Below are 25,951 nucleotides of genomic sequence, written 5' to 3' on the forward strand. Positions count from 1 at the left end.
GTGCCCATCTTGCAACTGCCCAGCATCACAGTAGCTGTGTACAGATGTCCAATGCTTGGCAGCTGGATGGCAAATAACCCTTATCCCATTGTCTGGCATTGGAAAATAGATGTGGATTGAGCAGCTGATCAAAGCAGCCAACTTTAATTTACGATGTCTTTTCCTGACTGAAAAACAACCTGCCTCAAGCTTCGTATGTGATGCATTTCTCCCCTACTTCTAGGCCTTAATATTGGTCCTGTTGTAGCTGGGGTGATAGGGGCACGTAAGCCCCAGTATGACATATGGGGAAACACGGTGAATGTAGCCAGCCGAATGGACAGCACAGGGGTGCCCGACAGGATTCAGGTAAGGCACTCACTGGAGAGCTCATTTATACTGCCTGTGTCACTTATGGTTTTTTGAAACTTAATCAGAATTGGAATTTGTGTTTTATTCATTTATGTCATATACTTACTTACACAGCACTGAGAGAAAAGCAAACCAGGGGATGCCAGTGGTAGCATCACGTTATGCCTTTAATTTTGACCAATGGAACAGCCTTGGGTCAAACACTTGCAAAGTGGAAGTGTTGAGCTGAGTTTCCTTCCAGCTGTGATGCCTGCCACCCACCCTGTGGGACTGCACACAAGTGTGGGCTGTTTGATTTTGCGAGGATTTGAGTCACAAATGTGTTTCTGTCACTTCTCTGTTTGCTGTGCCTTCCCTGTTGTGAGGCTAGCCAGGAGCCAGGCATTACTGGAATGGGAGTAACAACCTGGAGAGTGAGGGCAGTTAAACTGGTTAATGGAAAGCTGCAATCCAGGCACCTCCTTGGTGCTCAGGCAGTGACATTCCCAGGGATTCATTTCACTGTCCTGCTTTTGCTGAGCCAATGCCTGCACCTGCAGATTGTCGTTCCCTAGGAAAGTACTGAAGAGATGTGAAAAATAATTACAGTAACTGATGTGAAAGCCGAGAGGGAAAGTTCATGTTGTCTCTTTCCAACTCAGCTGTCAGGTAACCAGATCAATCTGGATCAGTATTTATCCAACACCATTTAAACTGTCCCTCAAGACAGTCCCCAAACAATTTTTCTTCAAGCAAAACAATACAGCAACATTACAGCAATAGGAAGGCAGGCATGGCAATATTAGAAGCTACCTGAAGAAGGATGAGAAAATACGAAGTAAGAAAGGGTTTGCCACTGAGCAGATAGGAATTAATTAACAGGAATTTACTGCTGTTTTTGTGGTGCTTGTTTGTCAAAGTTCATGTTCATGTGAGGAGTTAATGTTTATGTGACATTCACACGATGGGTCTGTCGGTGGGGCTAAAAACCTCAAGTGCTGTGAGTTAGATCTCAAAATCTTGAGGTCTGTTTGGTTGAAGTGCCTGATAGGATTTTGCAAACTACGCTTTGAGCCCCAGTTGGTAACTGAGAGCAGCGAAATACCTAAAAGTTATGTCTTGGAAAGTGCAGCTCTCTCCAACTCGTGTACCTGTATGGCTTCTGTAGCTGCTCGGTTTCTAAAGGCTGTGTTTGTTCTGCAGCTTTTGATATCCAATCTCTCAGTGACTGATATGAGAGTCAACTTAGAAACAGAACGATCCTCCTTTAATGTTACCTGTTGTTCACCTCCAAAGCAAATGAACAGACTGTGTGGAAAGCATGACAGGCACTTGCTAACTCCCATTTATTCCGCAGGTTACCACAGACATGTACCAGGTTTTAGCAGCCAACAACTATCAGCTGGAATACCGAGGGGTCATTAAGGTCAAAGGAAAAGGAGAAATGACCACCTACTTCCTAAATGAAGGGCCTCCAATTAGTTAGCACCAACTGCAGCATCGCTCAAAGGTGGGATCTGCATTACAGAAGATTGTGACTCGGAGAAGAATCACTTAAAAATGCAAAGCAGTTGAAATTTCACACAGTGACTCTAGGGCTGGTATCAGCAAACTCTTTGGCCACCTGTCCCCAAAGGCAATGGAGAGAAACCACCTGGGATTTGCTCCTGGCTGAGTGCTAAACCGACCAAAGATGTGTACTACAGCATTCACAGATAAGACGTGAATTTGGAGTTCTTACCAAGGCTGCTACTGCAGGATGATCTAAGAAGCTATTTAAGTATTTATTGACGCAACACAACATTTACTTGGTTGAAGGAATGTATGATTCACTACAAAGCATTATTTTGGAATGGATTTGCACTCCCATAACGTTTCCATCCCATACTGCCAGCTATTTGAAGTGTACCACTGTGCTTTTATTAGCTGTTTTGAATGGGCTTTCAAAATTGACACCCACTGTTGCAGCACACAAAAAGGCCTTTTAGAATGGCATCGTTAATGTTTTAGTGTGAGAAGACGTTTTAGCCCTGGCCTTCTTTTCTCCCTTCTTTTACATGGTTCAATGACTGCTCTTCTGAGCAGGGCTGGCACATCTACTGACGGGGAAGATCGAGATCAAGAAAGAAGGTTGGACAAACATATTTATTACAAAGTCTTCTGTGCTCATCCTCGGTATATATCAGTTTACATGGGAAAGACTAGATGTAAACAAGAGACACTTTGTGGGAGAGAACTCCCCTGAAATTTGTTGTGGGTTTTTTTTTGTTTTGGTTTTTTTTTTTTTTTTTTTTGTATTTTTTATTTTGTAATATTGAAAACATGGAGATCTAACAAATACCAAATTCTATATTTTGTAAATTATATATAAATTAGAAGGCAGGCTGTCCACACCAAGGTGTGTTGGGAGGTGTATATAACCTGTTAGACTTGTGTAATTTTTTGTGCATAATACTCTGAACACAGACTTGGCAGTTTTCAGATTATCACTATACAATCAAACAGCAGGTGAGGTTCCGGGCTGAATCAGATGCATTTTAAAAGGAAAATCCAGAAAAATCTGCAATCCTGAAGAAGAGGAAAAAAAAAACCCAAACCCAACAAGGTACAGTAGTTCAATGCAGCATTCACACAGAAGGTGGCATCTTAACAAATGGAAATAGGACTTATTTTATGAGCTTTAGCTAATGAGACAGTATCTGTCGAGCATGTTAAAAAGCTCTAAGCAGACCTTCTAATTAACTGTAACAGGAACTCTTATGAGGAAAAAAAAATTGAACTTTTATTTGGAAAAAAGCAATTTTCAGAGATGGATTAATAGGATCTGATGATATGAGAATCGTCTGATATTGTAACTGCCATTTAACATTACAAAGAACTATGTACTGCAGCATAGAGTTGACTTTCCTGTAGTAAGCACTTATTTAAACTGTCACATTTTCCATTTTCAGGAGTTAATTAGCTGATCTTCAAAAAGAGGCTTTGATGGCAAATGTGTGTATGAGATGAGTGACCTTAAAATACAGTGCCATTGATATTGTGTCCGACATCTTTATCACTAGCGGGGGTTTATGAATAGTTCACTGTTACCATTTATGTACCTTTTCTAGCTACGAAAGAAAAATCCCTTGATATTTTATTAAAGAAAAGAAAAGATTTTAAAAAGTTATATTTTTTATATTCTATGAGGGGTGAGTTTTGATATTGAATTTGGCTAGCGCTAAAAGTGGCTCCAATCTTTTGACATTTAATAAAGTTCTTTTCCACTCTTCTCAGGGCAGAATTATTGTAGTACTAACACCTTAATGGTTGCACTGTGGTGGTAATTTATTTTTTTTCCTACTTGACAACAAGAATAAGTAAAAATCCATGGGTCGGTCTTGATTAAGTTGCCATATTGCTAAGCATAACCCTAGCATTAAGCCATTTAAGTGCGAGCTTAAATGGCATTGCCCCTTTCCTTCCCCTTGGAAACATTTCTGAAAAGTATAGTATAGACTTCTGTAAAACTGCCAAGTCTGCCCTTGTACTATACTTTTGCTCCTTGCCATCCCTCCTGGTTCGCAGAATACTTACTTTGCATCACGCCATTATGCATTTCTTTCCCCTCCGCCTCCCACCCCCTCGATCCCCTCACTCAGCTCCATTACCTCCATGCCATACACTCACTTTTAGGTTTGCTTTCTGCTTTATGAACGTCTGCAGTCTTCTTAACTTTCGATTCATCTTAGGAGGTTGTGTTGTCAATGAAATTTCAAGTCCCCAGTATCTCTAGCTGTGATTGTTGACAGTGTGTCATGATCATTTCAAGGGGTATTCACACACTCTTTATTCTGGATCTTGCAAAAATGGATACAGTTATGATTTCCCATGGAAATTGAAATCTATTTAAGTAATTTAACTATATTAAACACTGTTTCACTGGTAAAGCGTGTCTGTTTTATTTTAGATGCAGCTGGCTAGTGAAGAGATTGGATGGCACAGAGCAGCAGTCAGTTCTCAACTACAGAGGGATGATGGGGCCACACCAGTACTGTACAGTACCCACTTAGAACTCACAGGGGGCGTCCCAACTCCCCTCTAGTGCAGGAATGCTGTACACATTTACCTTGAGCCGTTAGTCCTGGGACAGCTGACACATCCTGACAAGTGACACATCCTCACAGCAGCACTATGAATAGCTGATTTAAAAAAAAAAAAGTGTATTTGAAGTAGATCATAGTTTCCAAAGCATTCCATAGATACCTGTCTATTTGTCCTCACAAAGACACCTTAAAGAAGGCAGCTGCTTGGGCAACGCAGCCCCTGTCAGTTTTCTAGGTGAAAGTTGCTACTGGATTGCTCCACTGAGTGCCACACTTATCTACACCAATCCCCAGAAGTCTGAGGTGGAACTGGGAAACAAAAGGCTCCATCTTCTCACTGATTTTTTCCAGTTCAGGGTCCTTTTATACAGGGAGGTAAAAATGGAATGAATGACTTCAAATCTGTTCCTTGTTAGGTGAGATTTCATATGTGTACTGAGACTAAACCTGCATTAAGAAGGAGGGATGAATGTCTTAAAAGACAGGCTTAAAAACCAGCCCTCAGGAAGGTGCTGGGGAGTTGCTTCATGCTTCGTGTCATAAAGCAGCATCTCAGGACATTACCTGACATAAGCCACTTTTGGGGCTAGCTGGACAAGGGTATTCCTAAAGGGAGGGAAAACAGTCTCGTGCCCTCTCGTTTAAGTTGAGGATTGTTGCCCACACCCTCTGTTTTCCCTCAGTGTTTTATTTTCCATCCAAAAACCATTTTGATGAATGCTGGCTGCATTGTGTCTGCCTGTGCAGAATGAAATGGTACCTGTAGGAGGCACTGCATTTGTTACAGATGTCCTGCACTGCCAGCACCCCATCTTCCTACATTACATTACTTGGGAATAAGCTGCAGCTAAAAACACTGCCTAGAGGGAAATATCTGCTGTCCAATGACCTTCCTGACTGCTTCTGAAGACAGTCATTTTGAGTTTGAACTTATGGGGGGAACAGGAGCTCTCAAAATTGTCTTAGGATGTCTGCCAGCTAACCCAAAAGCAATGTTCCAATTGAGGGGCGGCAGAGAGCTCACTTGGGATGCAGTCTGCCAGGATCAATGTAGCTGAATGAAGCCAAACCAATCCAAAACAAATGAAAACAAACAAGCAAAAACTCACCTCAGGTTCCATTCTCTTGCTCCTCTGTCACGAGCTTTTCAACAGAAGAAGCTGGAGCACTTTAGTGCAGTGAAGGCAGCAGCATCGGGCAGTCAGCAGGCAGGCAGTTTGCTGTAAGAAGCAGAGGTTTGCTGTTATCTTCTCATCCCCGAGCACCTCTCTGTCCCCATTTTGCTCAGGAGGGCTGCACAACACGGTGGGGAGACCGTGTGCCTCGTGTCAGGCCTGTCCTGCCCAGGATCAGCACGGATAGAGAAAGCTGCACCACCAGCAGCTGGCCCTACATCTTTTCGAGCACACTGTTTCAGATCCAAACACCTATTGCCATCTACTGGAAACAAATATGCAGCTTCAGCTGGGCAGCACAGGCACACTACCCCAAATCAGTCGTTCCTTGGTCCTTCAGTAAAGAAATGATTGATATATTGAAGAATCCATACTGAACGTTAAGTAACCACATTATTTGCAAAGGAAACCATTTTCTGTCATCTTGTAGATCTCTGCTAGATTTGAAATATCTAAAAATCAGCCCAAGTACCACATAAATACATTCCAGGATGGAAAGCTGCCTTCTTTCTACATCCCCTCACTAGATACATTCCTTACATGAGAGAGTCAGAGCCTGTGTACGTGATTTGGACCCAAATACTGAATGTAAGAGAGCAGACCACCAAGAGAAAGCTCAGGCACTAAAGAAAAGCACATAAGGAAAAATGAATTAAATTTCTAGAAGCTCAAACTGGGCACTCGGGGGTAATCAAACCTCATACACTGTGCAAATCAGCCAAGCGTCGGGTGATTCTTTACTGCAAGTGAACTCAGATCGTGACACTTTGTTCAAAAACAAAACACAAACAAACAAAATGATAGTGAGGCAGCTGGATGGACCCATTCCAACCTTAGAGAGGACAAACTCCATAAACACAGCATGACGTGGGCTCTGCTTCTACTAGATGCCACAGAACAGCCAAGCAACAGTGAATGGCTGGCACAACTCAAACCAAAACAAACCACGTTGCTCCAGAGAGTATTCATCTTTCATTAATCCATCCTCACAAGTCCAACTCTGATGTCTGCAGCTACCAGCAGGGAAGCACCTACTATTCCTTCAATAACGCTGGATTGTTACAAGCAGACAGGAAGCCCTGGGAATTACCAACCACCTTTCACCTCTAAGCTGCTCTCGCTTATCTTGCATTTCATCTTACACAACATTTCAGCACATCCTGACATCACAGTCTAGCTCAAAAGCCACATTTTTAGCACGTAGTAATAGCAAGTGATGAAAAGTCAGACTACCAAACGTGCATCACTGAATTTTCCTTGTGAAATTGTTTTTTTAATCAGTGCCATAAAAACAAGCAAACAAAAACCCAACTGTCCTCTGCTACGTAACAGTTGCATTCATTCACTACACCTGCTAATCATCCACTACTTTAATGACAGCAGAACTGGAACAGAATCATGGCACCACATGCTGTAGCAAAGGAAGTTTTCGTTCCTTAAGAAAAGAATTCCTTAAGAAACAGCAGGAAGGGGTCACAGAGAAAACAAGATTATCTGCTGACATATAAACCAAAGACATGACACGAGAAAAGTCCTCACATGCAGAACAGCAGAAGCCAAAAATAGAGTACATATTTTGGGCGTTCATGAGAACTTCCCTACCAACCAATTAGGGTGAAAAGGCAGCAGGACTGCTCTGGACTTTATGAGCAAGAAAAGCCTGCTTTCTTTCTCAGGTTTACATAATTTTCTTGACTAAAATGACCTTTTAAAGAACTAAATAAAGTATCTAGCTCTTTTAGTGATAATCTGACTCTAAACAGCCTACTGAAACACGCACCATTTTGGAATGAAGTGTGACACCTCAGAGCACAGCAAAGCTCTGCCAGTCTCCAAATCCAACAGCACAATACATTAAAAAAAAAAACAACTATTTCAGTGAATTTTTACATTACTACAAATCACACATTAAATTCTCTCAACTTGCATCTCATGAAACAGCACAGATAGCTGCCATCTAATTGCCAAATATAAAAGCAATCTAACTGATCACAGAAATCACAGAAAGTGGTACAACACTGCTGCTACTGTATTTTGTGAATGCTAGATGTTTCCTGGTCTATTCCCAAACTTGAGGAATACCTCTGAATACCTCGAGGATGGCCCTCTTGAATGTAAGAGGTTCTATCACAGCATAAAAACACATAAAGCCACAAAAATGAACAACGTTCCAATTTGGTTTTTCATTTATGTTAATCAGACGGATTTATTATCTTCCTGCTTATCTCATCATTCCTCCCATTTGTGAAGGTATAGAAGAAGAAGAATAGCCCTTTTTACTCTTTTTTACTCACCAGCTGGTCTGTTTCCTTTCAACCTCTCTGCAGCTCAGGGGAAGTCCTGGGTTGAGTGGCAGAACTCTTTGGACCATTCCTGAAACAAAACCCTGTCCACACAGACCATTTTTGAAGGACAACCGGAAGGAAACCATCGGTGACAAAACATACAAGTGTTTATAGCACTAGAAGGAGGGCCACGGGTGCCAAAGAGCTGATCCCAAGAAACAAAGAGTTTCCAGGTTATGTTTTAATCAAGAAAACACTCACGCAAATGTCAACGTGTAACAAAACATTCCAAAATTTAGTAGATTACATATTCCAAATCTGGTTTGCTAATACGCAACAGCATTTTTAATATTAACTTAGCCTATCCTCTACTGCCTCACAAAGGCAAAACTGATTTTGGAAGTGAAGAGCTTGCATGATATGCAGGACACATACTCTATGTTCCTTCCATCATTGACATACTCTTGAGCAAAGCTTTTTTCATGCCACCAAATTCCCCAAATTAGTCTCCCATCAACATGTATTTTACTACACGATATGACCCCCTTCTCTGCTCTAGTTCTGTACTCATCTGTGTCCTTAGCTGTTCCTTTAAAAGAAAAGGTTTTTTAACCAGCAAGTGAAAAATGTCCGCAGGCATCTTACATTGCTTAATTAAAAAAAAAGGAACAAAACCAAAAAGCGCCATCCAGCCAGCTTCTTCTTTTGGAGAACAGCTTTACATTCCTGAGAGTGAATATCTGTTGGAACAAGACCGCCTCTAAGTGTTCCAGGACTTGTCACACATTGTAATCTGGGGACTTCCCCTGCGGTCGTCGCAGTCGAATTTGCAACGTTGAAAATGCTCCCACAGTCACATGAAAGAAGAGCTGCCACAGGTTGCGCAGTTCATACAGGTACATGTTACACAGGCAAATTAACCCAAAAGTCAGGAAGGATTTGGCGTTCCTCCAGCCTGTGTAATATACGAACAGGTAACACTGTCAGGAGAAAAAAATGGTATTACTGCACAGAAAACAGGTTCCAATAAAGAAATGCCTCTAGTTATTAATGAATTAGCAGAAAATATCCCACAAACAAGTCAAACTCGAAACATGTAACACCGGTGTGAACTCAGCCCATGCTGAAGTAAAGTGGATGTTCCTGGCAATCTCCAGTCAAAAACATGCTCTTTGTTCTGCTTCAGAAGAAACAAGACCCAGTTTACGTCCTCCTCAGAGGAAAGAGTGGGAAAGACATGGAAAATCTCTAAAAGGACACAACTGTCCCACATTCCTTTGTGTTATCTTCACTTTTGCTACTGTTCTGCCTACTTCGTTTCCACAAAAAAAGGAAAAAAGAAAAAAGAAAAGAAAAAAAGTTTGCCTCATCTGCATTTCAGCCATTTCCATCTGCCAAAGACAGTTCTTGCTGGGCTGCAAGGAAAATACCAGCATCACTTAGGTTTAATTTTTAATCGAAATTTCTTCCCACAGAGCAAATAATGATGTTCACACCAATATTTAACCAAATTCATCATCAGATTATCTAAGTATGCTCTTGGTTCTTTATTTGCTGCGTTTTATCTATGCCAGAGAAATTTCACTTCATTCTTTTCATCATTTATGTTCCTCAAAAAATGCCAAAGCATTTCACACTTGCAGCCGAACAATATAATGTATTGGGGTTACTTTATGGAAAACCTACAGACATGAAATGTAAGCACAAAATATCAGACAGGGAAACACAGTGGAAAGTGACTGAAAGATTTCAAAAGGAAAGAGATGCATGAGAACGTATGAAGTGGGAGAAAATCTTGGGTGCAGTGCCTATGTATTAGTATATACACTCACATCCTTCCAAAGGAAAGAAATGCTAGATACACTTAAGCTAAGAAACTTGTGCTTGAAGTAAACAAAAGTCTCAAGCGATGGAGATTATAACACATAAGCTACACCAGATCTCTTAATCAACTACCTGGAAAAACATGTCAGCAGACAGATGTATGTATGAATCTACTGTGCGACAGTCTATGATCAATGCATTAAAATACAGAAATTATTTTTATAATGACTGTATCCAAGTAGCTGTGACATTTAGGAAAATGTGTTCTTCTAAAATTCTGTGATTCTATGTTGACACTTATGCATGACTGAGAGATGTGTCTCAATTTCAGTGAATTAGGCAAGCACCAGAACACACCTGGTACAAACAGGCTGCTGTTCCAAGAAAAAACGCAATAACATAGCTGAAATCTTCACCTTCATTCTGTGAAAACAAAGCAAAAAGCAATGTTTTACAATGTTTCAATGAAATACCAGATTGCACCCATGGCAGTTCTTCAATGTATGTTAAGACAGCCTTACACAGAGATTTACACAGATTCCTGTGTAAGCTAAATCAAAGCTGGCACTGGACATTCTGCAGATGCCTCTGAAAATTCGAGTCTAAACACTGTTAACAGCCTTTAAAATCAGGTTTGCACAACTCTACTCTCCCGTAGCTTCCAAGAATGGGAAGCAAGGTAAAAGAGAAGGACACAAACTGGCCACTAGGGTGTGGTAAAACGCTACACAGAGAACAACGCAGGCCACGCTACATTAATGCCCACAAGAACAAACAAAACAAGTTTATCAGACAGATTATTAGAAAATTTTGTTTTCTTGAAGGAAAAGATGGGAAAAAAATACCTGATATGTACAGATGTTTCCAATCTGTGTTTAAAAAACAGAAAAAAAAAAACCACAAACAAAAATGTGTAGGTCTGTACATAAAGGCCAGGCTGGATGGGGCTGTGAGCAGCCTGTCCAGAGGAAGCTGTCCCTGCCTACAGCAGCAGGGTGCAACTAGGTGATCTTAAAGGTTCCTTCCAACCCAAACCATTCTATGATAAAACTGACCTACATACGTACATAATGCAGCACTCTCCTAAACTACGGGCAAATCTTTGCCTCACAGCACATTTGCTGAAGCACAGTTACAACAGAGTTTGGCTAATATCCAGGACAAATGCTGGGTCAAAAATCCCACTCATGTTGGGCCAAGAAGGCCCCACAGCACGGGGCACTTTCAGTTCTCTTGCTCAACTCTTGCTGAGACCTCCAAGATTACTGTTTCATTAAATCTTTACACGTAACTCTGTCAATAACCAGAATAAAGGTTTGAGCAGAGTTCACATAAGCAAATAAACGTGGGGGGGTTGAGGTACTTTTTTTGTACATTTTTGTTTGGAAACAAGAAATCACTCGGCAGTTTCCCCTGCATTAAGCTTTTCAGAACACCAAGAACAATAAGTAACCTGAAGTTTATGAAAAATGAACAGAAACACAGAAAGGTTTCTAAAAAAGGGTTTTACAAAGTGGCTTTCCAGATCTCGGCATCACAGAACTTTAAAAACAAAAAGGCCAGATTTTCACAGCTGTCCATCATTTCCTCACAAGTGTTCTTTCATAGTATCTATTAGAGTGTTTCATATCCTGGCATACACTTAGGAAAAAATTTGGTGTTCACATACCCACTACTACTAAAGTATCTACAGAGAGTGTTGGTCCTTCCTTCCTCACCTTCCATTACTTCTGTATTTCCCAACATTAACAAACAATGCATCACTCTCAGAAAGGATACACAGCTTATAAACAATGTAAGTGTCCTAAATAACGATCTGACCTCACAACCACATATTTGTGAAAATAAAGCTGGCAAGACTTACTTCACATAGCAAGCACATTCAGAGATGACAGCACGATTACCACGAAGCACAACTCACATTCAGAGGCATGGTACAATACCTGCAGAAGACTTTCTATGGCATGAAAGCCACGAATTAAATTCAAAGCTCCGCACAAGAGACTGAGTACAAATGAGACAATCCCGGGCAGGGTCACAGGTTCCAGACGTTGGTGAGGAGCTGCAAAAAGACAAAAAGAAAAACTCAGTCAAAGTGGTTTATTAAAAAAATATAGAACAATATTAATCTACTTTTTCCAGTCTTCTAGTTCACAGGAGGCTGCTGAAGCAAACCACAAAATGTATTATTTTTTAAGAAAAGGAAACATTTTAAGTTTGAAGGAAAGCACATTTTCCTTCCATTATTGTAAGACCAACTTGTCTCACTACATTTAGTCTTTAACTCTTGTACATTCAGCAAGACCTCAGTAAGGTCTTGAAAGCTGCTTAAACATGCCAGGAAATCAATGGCAAATGATGCACTTGCTAGTAAAATTTGCCCACAATTAATAGCCAGGTAATAGGTCACATACTTAAGAGCTCCTCTCACAATCTTCGTTTTTCTTTAACACTAATGTATTAGCAGAACTATCAAGGCTTATTTAGCTGCTTGCTGAACTGGAACACTCTGAGCCAGAACCTATTACTCTCCTCTACCTTTAAAAAGTGCAGCCAGGACGTACTACCATAGGCAGAAACAGAAGAGTTTTGAAACTACAGCACATTACCAACCTTAAAACCTCATACAGGCCTTCCAGACAGCGTTTAGAAGGACATTAAAATTAAAACACTCTTTCCTTTGGGCTTACCTTAACATCACAAGCACATAACAGTTGTGTATGTTTGCATTGACTGTCCCTTTCCATAATTAATAACAGAAAGCAAATATGAAGAAGTGATGCAAAACTCTTAGCAACACAGGGAAAACAAAAAGACTGCTGAACCATGCTTAAATCATTCTGTTGGAACCACTCAAGTGTAAAGATGTGAGGAATGAGGTTAATGAGCCGCAGCACTAATAGAGAAAGGGGTGCCAATCCTGGCTGTGCACGCTGCACACATCCAGTTTATGAAGTTGCAGAAACTAAACAAGACAATGACCAAAGTGGCATCACACTGATAAGCAGACAGGGCTGACTGACTACCAGTGTGTGGTAACTTACAGCACAAAACGAGTTCTGTTAGCTCACTTGTGCTACATTCAGTATTTAATAATGAACTTACAGGACTACTACTAGAAACCACTCTGTTATGGTTACATACAGTACCTGCACACCAAACACTTCTTTAACTCTGACTTCTAACTTTTCTAAATAGTCAATCTCACCTAGAGTGCAGCAAAGAGCTAAGGGCTTATGTGACTGCTTTTGCTCCCAAGTCCCCGTGTTTCACTAACTAGTGAATAAAAGCAGCTCTCTGGTGAGTTCTGACAACTCACACACAGCTCTCCATGCTGCTGGAACCAGGAAAACTGGTTTACTGTAAAGCAGCATGTATTAAAGTGCTTAAAATGCCTCTTTGGAACCATGGGGAGAAAAAGTAAACAGTGCTGTCAGTTAAACAAGAGAGACTCTGAAGAAGCGTGAAATTATAATGCTTCCCTCTTATTAAAACAAACAAACAAACCTAAAAACTATAAAGGGCACTGCACAGTGCTACTGATGTCCAGAAGCTCTCCCGGGCTTAATAAATCTCAGTTTCACTATCAAAGGAAAAAAAGTCATTTAAGTACAGTAAAATAAAGGCAAAACCATAAGAACGAAGGAGTATTGGATAAGACAGGGCAAAGGCCAGCTGTCCTCAAGTCAGTCCATCAACAGATCTTACAAGATCATAACAGCTGTATCAAAAACTCTTCAGCAAGGCAAGGATCAAAGAAACCAGAAATTCTGAACTAAAACTTTGAAGTTTAGATAACTATTTAGGAAATTTACACGACATAAGATACTGCATTACTTCTAAGAACATTTATTTTAAAAAAATTTTTTAAATGGGTACATCATCAGGCAAAAAGGAATTTTGATCCAAGAACTGCTCCTCTGTTGGAAAAAAAAAAAAAAGAAAAAAAGCTCAGAAAATAGTCTATCTATCTGAACCAAATAGATACCTAAAATTTCACATATCATTGTCACCCTGTTTCTAATTCCTGTCAACACCTACATATATGTTTGAAACAAAATCCTACCCATAATCTGCACTTCCTGCTTCTCTGATGCATAGCTTAGCCCTATTACTCACTGCACACAACTTTCAGCACAGGAAAGGACTGCTCTGGTCAACTACTTAGGAGAAAGGCTAAAACACTACAGCTTGGATATACACCCAACTCCAGGTAGAAGAAAGTAATAGATAATGGTTTATCAAACCATTACACAACCAAAACACATTAATTTCTACCATGCCATGCAACAACACTTGTGCCTGACTTCCTACCCAACTCATTTACTGTACTTCACTTATAGCGTGGCATATTTTTAACAGGACAGCATATGTAAAAGTTACATTACACAGAGCACATCTTCTTGTGAGATGCATGAGTTTCATTAGGGCCAAGTGTCGGGTCCTGCATTTTGGTCACAACAGCCCTACAGGCTTGGGGAGGAGTGGCTGGAAAAGCTGCCTGATAGAAAGGAACCTTGGTGTCCTGATGGACAGTCAGCTGAATATGAGCCAGCAGCGTGCCCAGGAGGGGCCAAGGCCAGTGGCATCCTGGCTTGTATCAGGAATGGTGTGGTGAGCAGGACTAGGGAAGTCATCCTGCCCCTGTACTCTGTACTGGTGAGGCCTCACCTCAAGCACCGTGTTCAGTTTTGGGCACCTCAGTACAGAAAGGACACTGAGATGCCTTGGAGCAGGTCCAAAGAAGGGCAACAAGGCTTGTGAAGGGCCTGGAGAATATGCCCTATGAGCAGAGACTGAAGGAACCGGGGATGCTCAGTCTGGGGAAAAGGAGGCCGAGGGGAGACCTTATTGCTTTCTTCCAATACCTGAAAGGTGCTTACAGCAAGAGCAGGGTTGGTCTCCTCTCACTGGTGACAGGACAAGGAAAATGGCCTTCAGTTGCGCTAGGGTGAGTTGGGTTGGATATTTGGAAACACTTCTTTACAGAAAGGGTTGTTAAGCACAGGAATAGGTTTTCCCCAGGGAGGTGACTGTGTCACCATCCCTGGACGTATTTAAAAACTGTTTGGATGTGGTGGTAAGGGACATGATTTAGCAGAGGTTTGTTAGTTAGGGTAGTATGGTTAGGTCATGGACTCAATGATCTTTAAGGTCTTTTCCAACCTGAGTGATTCTATGATTTTATGCTGTCCTTAAAGCAAAAGGGAAATTCTGAAGTCCAGTGAACAGACTGTGTAGTAAACATCCAGAGAAGGCTCTTTTCAAGGAGGGAGAAAATTTACAACAATTGTGAAGTATTATGAAGGTGTCCGCAGACGTGCTCAAAAGTCACATTCAAGACACTATTATTCAGTAGCATCTAAAACTGGAAGAGCTGAAGGAAGAGGAAAGTGCAAGCCTTGCATAATGTACAGCTGTTATGGGTTTTACGATTGTTATCAGTATTCCACACCATAACATCATGTAATGCACTGGGGGGTTTCACTTCTGATGCTCAAGTCCCAAATGTTTGTCCGACGGAGAAGAACTACATTTTCCCAGGAGGCTTTGCAGGCAGCGAGGAGATATAACTCTGTGCAAGGTCACCTGATGCCTTCTTCTTCGCCCGCTCTTCTTCGTTCACTCAATTGGACTGCATTTCTCACCTCAGCACTGTGGTGAGGCCTATCCACCTTTCAGACAGACTCTCTCTCTCTCTCTCTCTCTCTCTCATTGTACTTTGCTAATACTATATTTAGTAAATCATTTCTTCCACCTCAGATTATTGCCATTGTTTTCAATTATTTTGGGGTCCCCTGTTTCCCTTTTCCAGAGGTGCGGATCCACAAATCCCTCTGCCCCGCTGGTCACAGAACTGAGCCGAACCAGCCCAGAAACCACTGACATACAGCCCTTTGATGGCAAGTTTCTACAGCAGTTCAAGGATGAAAACAGATAACTGAACAGAGAGATACAAGGAATTCAGAGGAGGAAGAACGTTAAAAGTAATCAAAAGGGGGAAAAGAACCAGAAGCCAAGATAGAATAAAAGAGGACAACAGAACAGCTTCTATACAGACAACCTGTGGGGAGGTGGGGAAAGATAAATCAGATGATTATCTGCCACATCATAAACAGTTTAAATGTACAGCTGACTTTGACGCAAGCAGAATTCTCAATAAATAAATGCTTATTGTTTATAATTCTTCTAGTTACAAACTGATTCGGAGCACTCAAAATAAGAAATCTTAGCATAAGTTTCAGCCCAGTTGAAAACCACATCATGCCATGTTTACTTCCTACATCAGATCAAATGAAGTTTAAAAAAAAATATTAAAGACTGCTTAAGTGAGTATGACAATACAAAATGACATCACACATAAAGCACTTATTTCAGATAGAACTTCTTTTAGCACAGCACTTAGGAAGTATCTGTGATTGTGAAATTCCAAAGCATCTGCATCCCCCTGGGCAGACATAATCAAAATTGTGATATATCATAGAATGTGGAAAAAAAAAAACACCAAAGCAATCATCTTGTTAAGTGCTCTTTTTCATTTGCTTATTTTCATGTAGATTTTTTTCCTTCGATAAGCTGTCCATTGAATAGGTCCATAGCTCTCTATGAACGCCATAAAAAGATGGAACACTTAGGGCTGAGAACAAATATCTGAGCTAAAGCATAAAATTGTCGTGATATAACATGCATTTTATGAATACCGTAGTGAAAAACCTTTTTTTTTTTTTCTCTGAAGAAAAGAAGAAACATTTTGGGAATGCCTCAACTCTGGAGGCATTCAAGGCCAGGCTGGATGTGGCTCTGGACAGCCCAGTCTGGCAGTTGGTGACCCTGCACATAGCAGCAGCTTGAAACTAGAGGATCACTGTGGTCCTTTCCAACCCAGGCCATTCTATGATTCTATGAAATACTACAATAAAGACAACCCTCTATCTTTGTCATTTAAAGATGCAAATAGAGAAGCTTAAAACTTACCTGCAGATATCTTACCGGTACCCTTATATTCTGCTGCAGATAAGTGTGCAAACCCATTAGCTGAACCAAGTTCTGACAGGGAAATTTGATAAGGCGGCCTCAGTTTGATTTCTGTCTGCATGTCAGCAAGATTCATCTTTGTTGATAAAGAACGCGTGTTGTTGTATCTCTGTTTGGTCCTCTGAATGAAATTATCTGTGTAAAATTTGAAAGTTATATCCTGATGGATTTCTGTTTATAAAGTGACCCAAAACTACGCAGTTTTATGCACTACACACTTTTCAAACTTGAATAGATGGTTTGAAATGCCTACATTTTTCTTGGCACGTTCCAATACTATTTCAGTTTTGTGACTAATATATCACGTGCTATTTAATTCTGCAGGAAAAAAATGAATCTCCAGAAAGCAAATTACTTTGTAATAGTGAATAAACTCAAGACTTTTCACTGCATGATACTGAAATAATTGCTAATACAATGGATTTACTGCTCTTATTCCAGCTTTTCTGCTAAGTTAAACATCCTTAGGAGAAAATTAATTCCTGAATTCAAGTATAAACTTGGGTATGAGTTGTGCCTGCAAAATATGCAGGCAGAGAAAAACAATACCACATTATACCAACATAAAGACTGTAATAGACCTACATTCGAACACAACAATTAGTAAAATGAAAGCATAAAATAATTTTAAGGAAATCTTTATAGAGAAACATCATGCAAATATTGTTACTAATACACCGACTGAACTACAGAGAAATTAACTAGATGGAGCATTTCCTCAATATTAGTTAGATAGATATTGATATATATTATAACTTCCTCTAAAACTGCAGGTTTTTTGCTCTGATGCACTTATAAGAACACTTAAAATAACACACAGCTTACAGTATTAAAGCAACAGATATTAATAGAATCCACAAGAGCTGCAACCAGGTTTATATGAGATTAGTTGTATCTGGAGCTTGCGTGACAGAAGATTAAATGCCTATCATAAGACAAATAAAAACATCTCCTTTCCATGCACTGAATCAGAACTGCTGCACAGCTAAGAGCCAACAAGAAAATGCAATCTTTCACTTGAGAAATTTATGAAGCTCAGTGCCTTCACGGGTTCAGAATGTTAACAGGTACAAAGTCATCAGCTCCATGTATGATTAACTAGGAGAAGCTAAACTCTGATTTGGTCAAACAAGTTACGAGCCAAAATCAACCTGAATGTCTGTATAAAACTCTAGTAGCCCAATTTAAAGCCAAGAGTTGTTTTCTTTCGAACTGATCCTAATGGGAGTTACATCAGACTCCAAATCCACCTGAAGCACAGCTACAAGCTACCTCAGACGTTTCTGTTTTGCATATATGAAGTTGCACATCTATTTAAATAAGCATTTGAGTCAGTGTGAGAACAAGCATGAAAAGAAATCAGATCCTTACCAAACTCTATAAAACAGTATGGTCTGACAGCAGTATTTGTCTTCATCATATTGTAGGTAGTGATGAATTCTTTCTGAAGCTCATCCAGGAAGCAGAAAGCCAAAACACTGGGATAGTTCTCAGTGCACAACATCATGTAAGTTACTCCCAGGGAACTGATAAAGCTGTAATTGAGACAACAAAACCAGAATTTCAAATGTCTTTCTAGGTAACAGGCAGCTTCGCTAGTTTGATCTCATATTCCTCAATCAGAAAAGCAAAATACTGGGATAACAAAGGAACTAATGCTTAATGAAAAGTCAAACTCTATTCTAGAAGAAAATAAATTCAGTTTTAGTCAATGTTTTTTACACACGTACATTGTGTGTGTATGTACATATACATATGTACACATCCACTCATCCACAGATGAGACAATCAAGTTTTGGGATTATTAAGTAGTTTTTAAATCTGCTGCAGACTAAAAAGAGAAAACAAATAAAAAATAGTTGAACTGCAATGACAAAGGACAAATGTGATTATTTTTATATGAAAAGCAACTTTGAAATTAACAAAAATGTTTCTAGGAAGTAAAAAACTTTGAAATTAGGGGTTATAAATTTTGAACTAGGACTTGTACTGAAGTATAACCAGGCTTCAAATCTTTCCACTATTTCTCAATTTGCAACTTTTGATATACAAATACTGCCAAGTACTACTACTCTTATTAGTGACACAACTAAGGGAACGGCCTCAAGTTGTACCAGGGGAAATTCAGGTTGTATATTAAGAAAAATTTCTTGACCAAACAAGTGGTCAGGTGCCAGAATGGGCTGCCCAAGGAGGTGATGGATCCACCGTCCCTGGAGGTGTTCAAGAAACATTTGGATGTGGTACTAAGGGACATGGAATACTGGTGGTAGGTGGACAGTTGGACTGGATGAGCTGGGAGGCCTTTTCCAACCTTGGTGATTCTATGATTATTCTGAATAACCATTTCGACTGTTCAAGCATTAACTTTACAGACAAAGGATGCGACGCGTGGAAAAAGATGCTACATGATATGAAAGAGAAGCCTTACTTTATGTTGTACTGTCCAGTTTTCAGAGTACATCTATCAGGAAGCTGAGAAAGTTTCTTTGAGAGCATTTTAAAGTATTTTCTACATTCTTGCACTCCCGTGCTTTGATCATAATCGGTGGATGCAGACAGTGGGAGTCCATCCCTCACACGGACCACAGAGGCAGACAAAATCATAGACATTGCCAGCAGTTAACAACAACCTAAAGCAAAACACAAAATGAACTCAGAAATACACGAGGAGATGAATCAGAACTAAGGTCCAACTGAAAACAAAGGAGTTAATTAAAGGAGTGATTAATCAAACTGTCCAAACTTTGTGTTGGGCTCAAGCTTAAAAACAGAATAGGGGGATTATTTGCAGCTACAACTCAGACTGAAGCTGTAAATGAAAAGGACCTATTAGTCCATGTAAATCACAAAGTGGCAGTAAACAGAATGTCCATTTCCAAACCTTTTTTTTTTTTTAAATCAGAATTGCCATAAATCCTCACCCAAAGATACCTATGGAGGGGGATACACTACTACTCAGCCTTAGCACTGCTGTAATTGCTTTCTTCAAGCTGGGAATTTTATTATTATTTTTTCAAATGAGAGAAAAAAATGACAGCACATACAACAGCAGGATAGGAAAATGTGTGCTATAAGCATACATCAGATAGAAAACATACCCAGGTCTTTATAGCAACAGTGTTGATATGCTTTCATGAAGCTCTTACTGAGTGCTTGCTGAAGTACCTTGACAAATAGAGATGATATCAAATAATAAAAAATATCAAGGAATAAAACAGCAAGGAAGGTAATCCAGCTCTCCCAAATCACAGTAGAATTTCTTAAACATAATGCATCTTCCTTCTTATCTGGTTCTTCATTTTTACATCTGTGAAACATGTCTGTCAGCAACATGGAAACACTGGGCAAGATGAGAAGGTGCTCGCAAAGCCTGTGTGCTTTTCCAGTATTGAATTTTCAAGTGTAACAATTAAAGCTTTGGGGAATCCAGACACTTAAAGAACAAAAAAAATTCTGTACTTAAACATTTCCCACACAAAAGGAGTAAAACTGTAGCAGGCAATTAACACTATCAACTGTATCAACACCCATCCTGCAGACAAGTCTTTCAGGAGAGACAAGTTTAAAACTTCTAAGTTCTTCAAACCTCACGTTAAATCAAAACATGCAGAAGTTTATCAAGACAAGCTTTATGCAGATTTTTTAAAAGATTACTCTGACAAGTGGGCGAACTGCTAGAATCAATCTGAAGCCAAAAGCAAACACTTCCTTGTCAACTCCTAACACTGCTCTGCTGACTCCTACCATTTGCTACACCTATCACTTCAGAAATTGCAAAAAAAGTGGGTTTTGCCTCCCTCAGATGATGCTACTGAAGTTTCATATAGTCATAAACTGAAACAGAAAGCAGATTTCTGAATACAACTGAAATATGCTTTAGTGTGCAATACTGACGTGTTTACAGCACCTTTCAAACCATGACATTACAGTGCTTCACGAGCCGTAGCAGCTCAAGGACTGGATTCTGAAAACCTAGGAATCCAGATTTCCCTCAATTAGCACTGCCTCTTCATAAAAAAAAGTAAATGAAACAGCTGGTTTTCCCCTGAATTCTAATCTCTCCACTTTCCCATTTCACAAAGGTTATAAATAAGGATACTTACTGAGTATTAATCAATACTGAAGTTGTTTGTGTGTACTTACTGCTGAGAAAGACACATGTGCAGATACAAACACAGAAGATTTATTGTAATTTCCAACTTAAGAAGTTTGGCCTCATCAGCAAACTTCAGCCTGTTTTGAGATGCTGCAAGTTAGCTATGCACTGAACTTGGAACAGCAGCAGAAGACATCACTGTCTGTAGTCTACTGAGAGCCTCTGAGCTCTATATGGTATGCTTGTCATTTCACCATTTCATCACAGAATTCTTCATTGTACAAAGTGCTTTGATCAGGAGGATGTACAAACAAAAAAATAAAAGCAACCAGAAAACAACCTCAGGACTTCCCAGAGTTAACTTAACCTGCAGTTCTATAAATTTTTTCTCTATGTGTGCTTAAACTGATGTATATGCTTCCAGCAGGACGATTCACATGGAAAACAAACGGCTCTTGTATCCTTAACTATACTGCTAGCCAGTGCCCATGGCAGCAGCTCCACAGCATGACAAAACTGCAGAGGAGCTTTAAATTGCAATGGTTCTCACGTAATTATCACCTGGGACCTAATTCTGAAGGGGACTTCTGCAAGCTATTTCAATATGAACATAAGAACTAAAATGGGATAGCAAAGTTTAAAATTCCCCTCATTAACTTACTTGCACAAAATGTAATTTCATGGATCTGCATTTCCACTGATGAAGCCAGTAACTCCATTAGCAGCTAAAGTGAAAACAGGAACGTATCTCCATGTCCCATCCTAGGAAAAGGCAGTGAGTATGGTGGCACTGCAGGAGGAGCTCAGAATCCTGTTGCCAGCTCTCGGAAGGAAAAATATTATTCTGTCCACTGAAATGATCTTGATCGTTACAGCTCATCTTGTGCCATCTGATGAGAACAATCAGAAAAAAAATAATGAATGTATTTACTGGCTAACAACGTTCTTAAGCTCTTTTTATGAGGGCACAGTGGTTGGAAAGGCCTGAACACACCCAACAGGATCACACGGGTACTCAAGCAACAGGAATATTAAAACGTTTCACTGCTCCTTACCAGAAACTGAAGAAATCCCATTACTTCAGCCATTTGGGAACAAGCTGTACAGTACATTATTAATGCAGAATAACATTGCCTTGTCTGAATCCTACCACACGCTTCACATATTAAATTCAATTAATTCATTATTTCCTCTGATTGGAAAATTTAGGAACGTAGCACAACATGACCACAGCTGTATTTCCAGAGTATTCAGGCTCTCAGTATTCAGTCTAACAAGAGCTGTTCTACACTCAAGGATAAAGAAAGTACCACTAACAACAGAATGTATGCGTGGGCATCATAATGAACCCATTAGAGGTATTCTTTCCATTTAGATGTATATCTTAAATAAACATTTGCATAAATCTAGAACGAAAACATTTACATTCCTCAGGACTCCTACTTAGAGAAATTAGTCTGTTACAGAAGATAAGCCAACACTGCAACCTGCCAGTTCTCTCCGTGCACTATAAAATACACAGGGAAAAAAAACTGTGTTTGTCTTAATATCAACAGTTAATCAGCTTCCACTATCATCATTTTGAAAATCCAACCAGTGAAAAGACCTGTTTTTTTTCTCAGCTTCCTGAACTTGGACCAGCAGCAGAAGCCACAGCTTTCAGCACATTCAGAAAGCTACCCGAAAATGAAGTCAATAAAAGAACTACCACACTGTTGCACAATCACATGTACACACATGTACAGCACCTATACTGTAACACAACATTCAGCCTCACCTGAAAACATTTTTAAAAGTTTGTTAAATCTTTGAAAAGAAACAAACGACTACATGCAGCCCTCAAGACAACAGATTCACAGAAGGCATCAGGCAGTAATGTGACATACAGAGAGGGAGACTGAGAAAAGAGCATTAGTGATATGGGAGCGGTTTCAGTACTAAGTTTGTTTTTTTAAACTCATTTTCAAAAGTGCAGATATTACTTCACCGTTACTTCAAATTCCATAAGCTTTCCTCAAAAAAAAAAAAAAAAAAAAAAAAAATCATAGAACCATAGAATGGCTTGGGGTGGAAGGGACCCCAAGGGCCACCAAGCTCCAATACCCTCCTGCTGCAGGCAGGGCTGCTTACTTTTAATACTAGATAATAATAATCTATGTCCTTCAACCGCACTCACACCACAAATGGTTCATAAACCCACCGCAGGTATGGGGAAACGAGAGGGATGGGGTTTGCTATCCTGTTCTCTGTGAGCCCTGAGGGCAGTGCCAGGTGTTGGGCTCGGGGTAACACAGACGGTTCTTCAGAGGACACGCAGTCAGCTCGTGGGATTGCTTGTCACAGGATGCTGCCGACGCCCAGATGTCAAGCAAATTCAAGAAGCAACTTGAAAAGCTCCCGGAGAAACTACGTGGGTTCTACAAATTGAACCACCGCACCGCTCGGGGAGATTCTGAACCCCGGGGACCAACAGGGAGAGCTCGTTACAGCAACACCCCGCTGCGCTCGCGCCGCTCACACCGCTCCCTGCACGCACCTGCCGGCACGTCTTCACCGAGCTCCGTCCAACACCGCAAACAGGGCCCGTGCGGGCTCAGGGACGAGCAAAGCCCGGCGCTGTGCAGGAGCGCAGCCCGCCCGTTCCTGCGCCGTTCACCACACGTCGGCCTCCGCCGCTCTGACACGTGGCCCCAGGCCCGTCCCTTCTGCTGGGCGATGAAAAACGCAACCTGCCTTACTTTTACGCCACATTCAACCACCATCCCGTTCATTCCTGTTACGCAGGCACTCAGCACCGAGCGCCCAGAAATCGGAGCGCGTCGCAATGCTCCCAAGCACCTCGGTATAGCCGTTCCCAGCACAGCGGACAGCAAGGCCTCGGCCCAACCGGACACCCCGTGCACAGTCCAGCACAGTCCCAGACAGGGCCGGCTGGCGGCCCCCTCCCCCCGCTCCCCCACTCCTCGCCCTCCCTCAGGCCCGCAGGCGACAGACGGGCCGCGTCGCCACGGCAACGGCAGCGGGGAGCCTCACCGGAACGGAGCGCGGCGCGCCGGCACCTCAACACAGCCACGGCGGCCGCGGAGCACTGTGGGGGACGGGCCACGTCCGCCGGCTCGCCAGCGCCATCACGTGACGCGGAGGCGGCCTCGCCATTGCTCCGCGGGTGGCGCCGGGGGCGGGGCCGGGAGCGTCGTCATGGCGACGCGCAGAGGTTGGGACAGGCCTACAGCTATGGCGGGGCTGCCTGCCTATTCCTTTGGCTCGGGTTCGTTTCAAAATAAAGGAGGCTTTGTAACCGTGCTCTATGGGTTTCGCTGTGTGATAACTTTTTAATTGTTCGACCGGTTTCCACCGAATTCAGTAGAAGCGCGAAGGACTTGGAGTGTGCTTACCTTCACATAGGTGTTCTCCTGTTAGGTGTCAGCTGCCAGACCATAATTTTGCCCATTCCCAAAGAAATCAACAGCGTGCTTTGAATGACAGTAGAAAGATGAAACTTGGTGAATCTCCTTACTAACACCACACAGAGATGTGTACATTAAAGCTCTCTTTACCAAGAAAGGGCAAGACTCCAGCAGGGTTTGTTGTGACAGGGCATGGGGAAACACTTTCAACCACAAGGAGGGCAGGTTTAGGTCAGATATCAGGCAGTTTTTCATGATAAGGGTGGTGAGGCATTGGCACAGGTTGCCCACAGGGGGGTGGATGCCCTGTTCCCAGGGATGTCCAAGGTCAGGCTGCACAGGGCTTTGAGCACCTGATGGAGATGGAGGTGTCCCTGTTCACAGCAGGCAGGTTGGGCCAGATGGCCTTTAAAGGTCCATTCCAACTCAATTCTATGGTTCTATGATTCTGTGCATAATTTTCTCCCTGTTTCTCATCGTTACCGGTTCCCTGTCATATCACACAGTTTTATTCTGTCAGCTCAGCTCTCAAAGGCAAGCAGTCCATTTCCTTGCTAACACCTTCACTTTCTTTGATTTTTACTCATTCTGTACAAGTGCTTGCTGCACCATGTAGTGCTGGCTGCGTGCCTTATGCTCTGGTCACACTCAGCATCTCAGCAGCAAGGTGACCAGGAGAACAGCACCAAAATGCCTCAGCACTTTCCAAATCCAAGACTGCCTTCTCCAAGTATCACCTCCTGCTATAATAAGACACCCTGGAAACCCCAAGTGCCAGCATACCAATGGCACAGCCTTGAGACAGTGCCTGGCAGTGGTAAGATGGCTCCTGAGCCACCCCTTGAGCTAATGAGTGTTGTGGCCTGCCAGGAAGAAACGCTGTCCCTGCTGCCTTTTGTAGAGCTGAGCGTGGAACAACTCAATCCTGACCTGATGACAGTGTACATTAGAAAGATAATGTGCTAATCTCAATAATTTCCAGAGCGCCCTTATCCTGTACAAACAGAGTGCACAGCATTACAGGCTGCTACGCAATTTAACAGCGTGCGATAGCATCTATATAACGCTGAGAAGTAGTGATTACTTAATTAGAGGCTGCCTAAAGGTCTGTGATAAGTGCACACGTGTGTCATTTTAATTTTTCTCATTCTTGTGAGCTGTTTATCTTTCAGCCCTAAAATTCTCCTGACCATTTGTAAATGTTTTGAAGGCAAGAAGATAAGCGTTTTGCATTTATATAAACAGAACTTCAAAAATTATATACGGGTCTATTAGTTAAAACTCACACATCCCTAGGGGAAAAAAGAAAAAGAAAAAAAAAGGTAATATTCTTTATTTTTAGGCGAGCATGGCCCTGGGAGCTTAACAAACTTTACAAGGTCATTGAGGGAGGCAGAAGTAAAGTTACAGCTCCAGCACTCCCAGCTCTTATGGTGAACTTAGTACCCGTTATTCAAGAATGTGCATAGCTAATGAGCCAGATACATTTAAAATATCTTTTTTTCTCATCCCATTGGTTCCCCTAAGACAGTGAAGCAGTAAAACATTGTTAGAGGAGCACCACACAGGGAATAAATTAGGGAAAGCTGCAGCAACAGATAAAAGTGAGATTTGTAAATCCCACCAGTGCAAAGGCAAATCAGGGGAAGGAATGTAGACGTTTGGAAAGGAGGAGAGAGAAAGAGATCAGGAGCAGTGCACAGGTGGGTAT

At 41.3% G+C, this 25,951-nt stretch overlaps 2 protein-coding genes across 5 annotated transcripts in view; one reads left to right on the forward strand and one right to left on the reverse strand.

Moving 5' to 3' along the window:
• Positions 1–4,120, forward strand: part of ADCY5 (adenylate cyclase 5) — a 197,548-nt gene extending 193,428 nt beyond the window's left edge. Inside the window, exons 20-21 of the mRNA XM_048953830.1 lie at positions 224–348; positions 1,688–4,120. Coding sequence (XP_048809787.1) covers positions 224–348; positions 1,688–1,816 — 254 coding nt within the window. The 3' untranslated portion in view covers positions 1,817–4,120. The remainder of the gene's footprint in view (positions 1–223; positions 349–1,687) is intronic.
• Positions 4,121–8,098: 3,978 nt separating this feature from the next.
• On the reverse strand, positions 8,099–23,965 carry SEC22A (SEC22 homolog A, vesicle trafficking protein). 4 transcript variants are annotated; one of them, XM_048953834.1, is made up of 10 exons: positions 23,867–23,944; positions 23,370–23,541; positions 21,495–21,723; positions 19,836–20,970; positions 19,166–19,367; positions 18,106–18,269; positions 16,675–16,869; positions 11,643–11,761; positions 10,057–10,122; positions 8,099–8,855 (listed from the first exon to the last, which is right to left on the reverse strand). In XM_048953834.1, the coding sequence occupies exons 5-10, from the start codon at positions 19,345–19,347 to the stop codon at positions 8,655–8,657; spliced, it is 927 nt and encodes a 308-aa protein (XP_048809791.1). In that variant the 5' UTR covers positions 19,348–19,367; positions 19,836–20,970; positions 21,495–21,723; positions 23,370–23,541; positions 23,867–23,944; the 3' UTR covers positions 8,099–8,654. The 4 variants fall into 4 exon arrangements, with proteins under 4 accessions (XP_048809791.1, XP_048809790.1, XP_048809788.1 ...); XM_048953833.1 differs by lacking the exon at positions 19,836–20,970 and having other exon boundaries at positions 23,370–23,538; positions 23,867–23,946; XM_048953831.1 differs by lacking the exon at positions 19,836–20,970.
• Positions 23,966–25,951: the final 1,986 nt, after the last annotated feature.

Source organism: Lagopus muta, chromosome 8, assembly GCF_023343835.1.
Source record: "Lagopus muta isolate bLagMut1 chromosome 8, bLagMut1 primary, whole genome shotgun sequence".
Classification (NCBI taxonomy): domain Eukaryota; kingdom Metazoa; phylum Chordata; class Aves; order Galliformes; family Phasianidae; genus Lagopus; species Lagopus muta.

What these genes read in the sequence shown, in the direction of transcription:
- SEC22A (XM_048953832.1), bottom strand. Translation starts at nt 19,347, where the DNA reads ATGTCTATGATTTTGTCTGCCTCTGTGGTCCGTGTGAGGGATGGACTC. An exon ending in CCATAGAAAGTCTTCTGCAG is followed by an intron (nt 10,123 to 11,642) that starts GTATTGTACCAT and finishes TTGTTTTCACAG; the next exon opens with AATGAAGGTGAAGATTTCAG. An exon ending in CAGCAGCCTGTTTGTACCAG is followed by an intron (nt 8,856 to 10,056) that starts GTGTGTTCTGGT and finishes TTCTCCTGACAG; the next exon opens with TGTTACCTGTTCGTATATTA.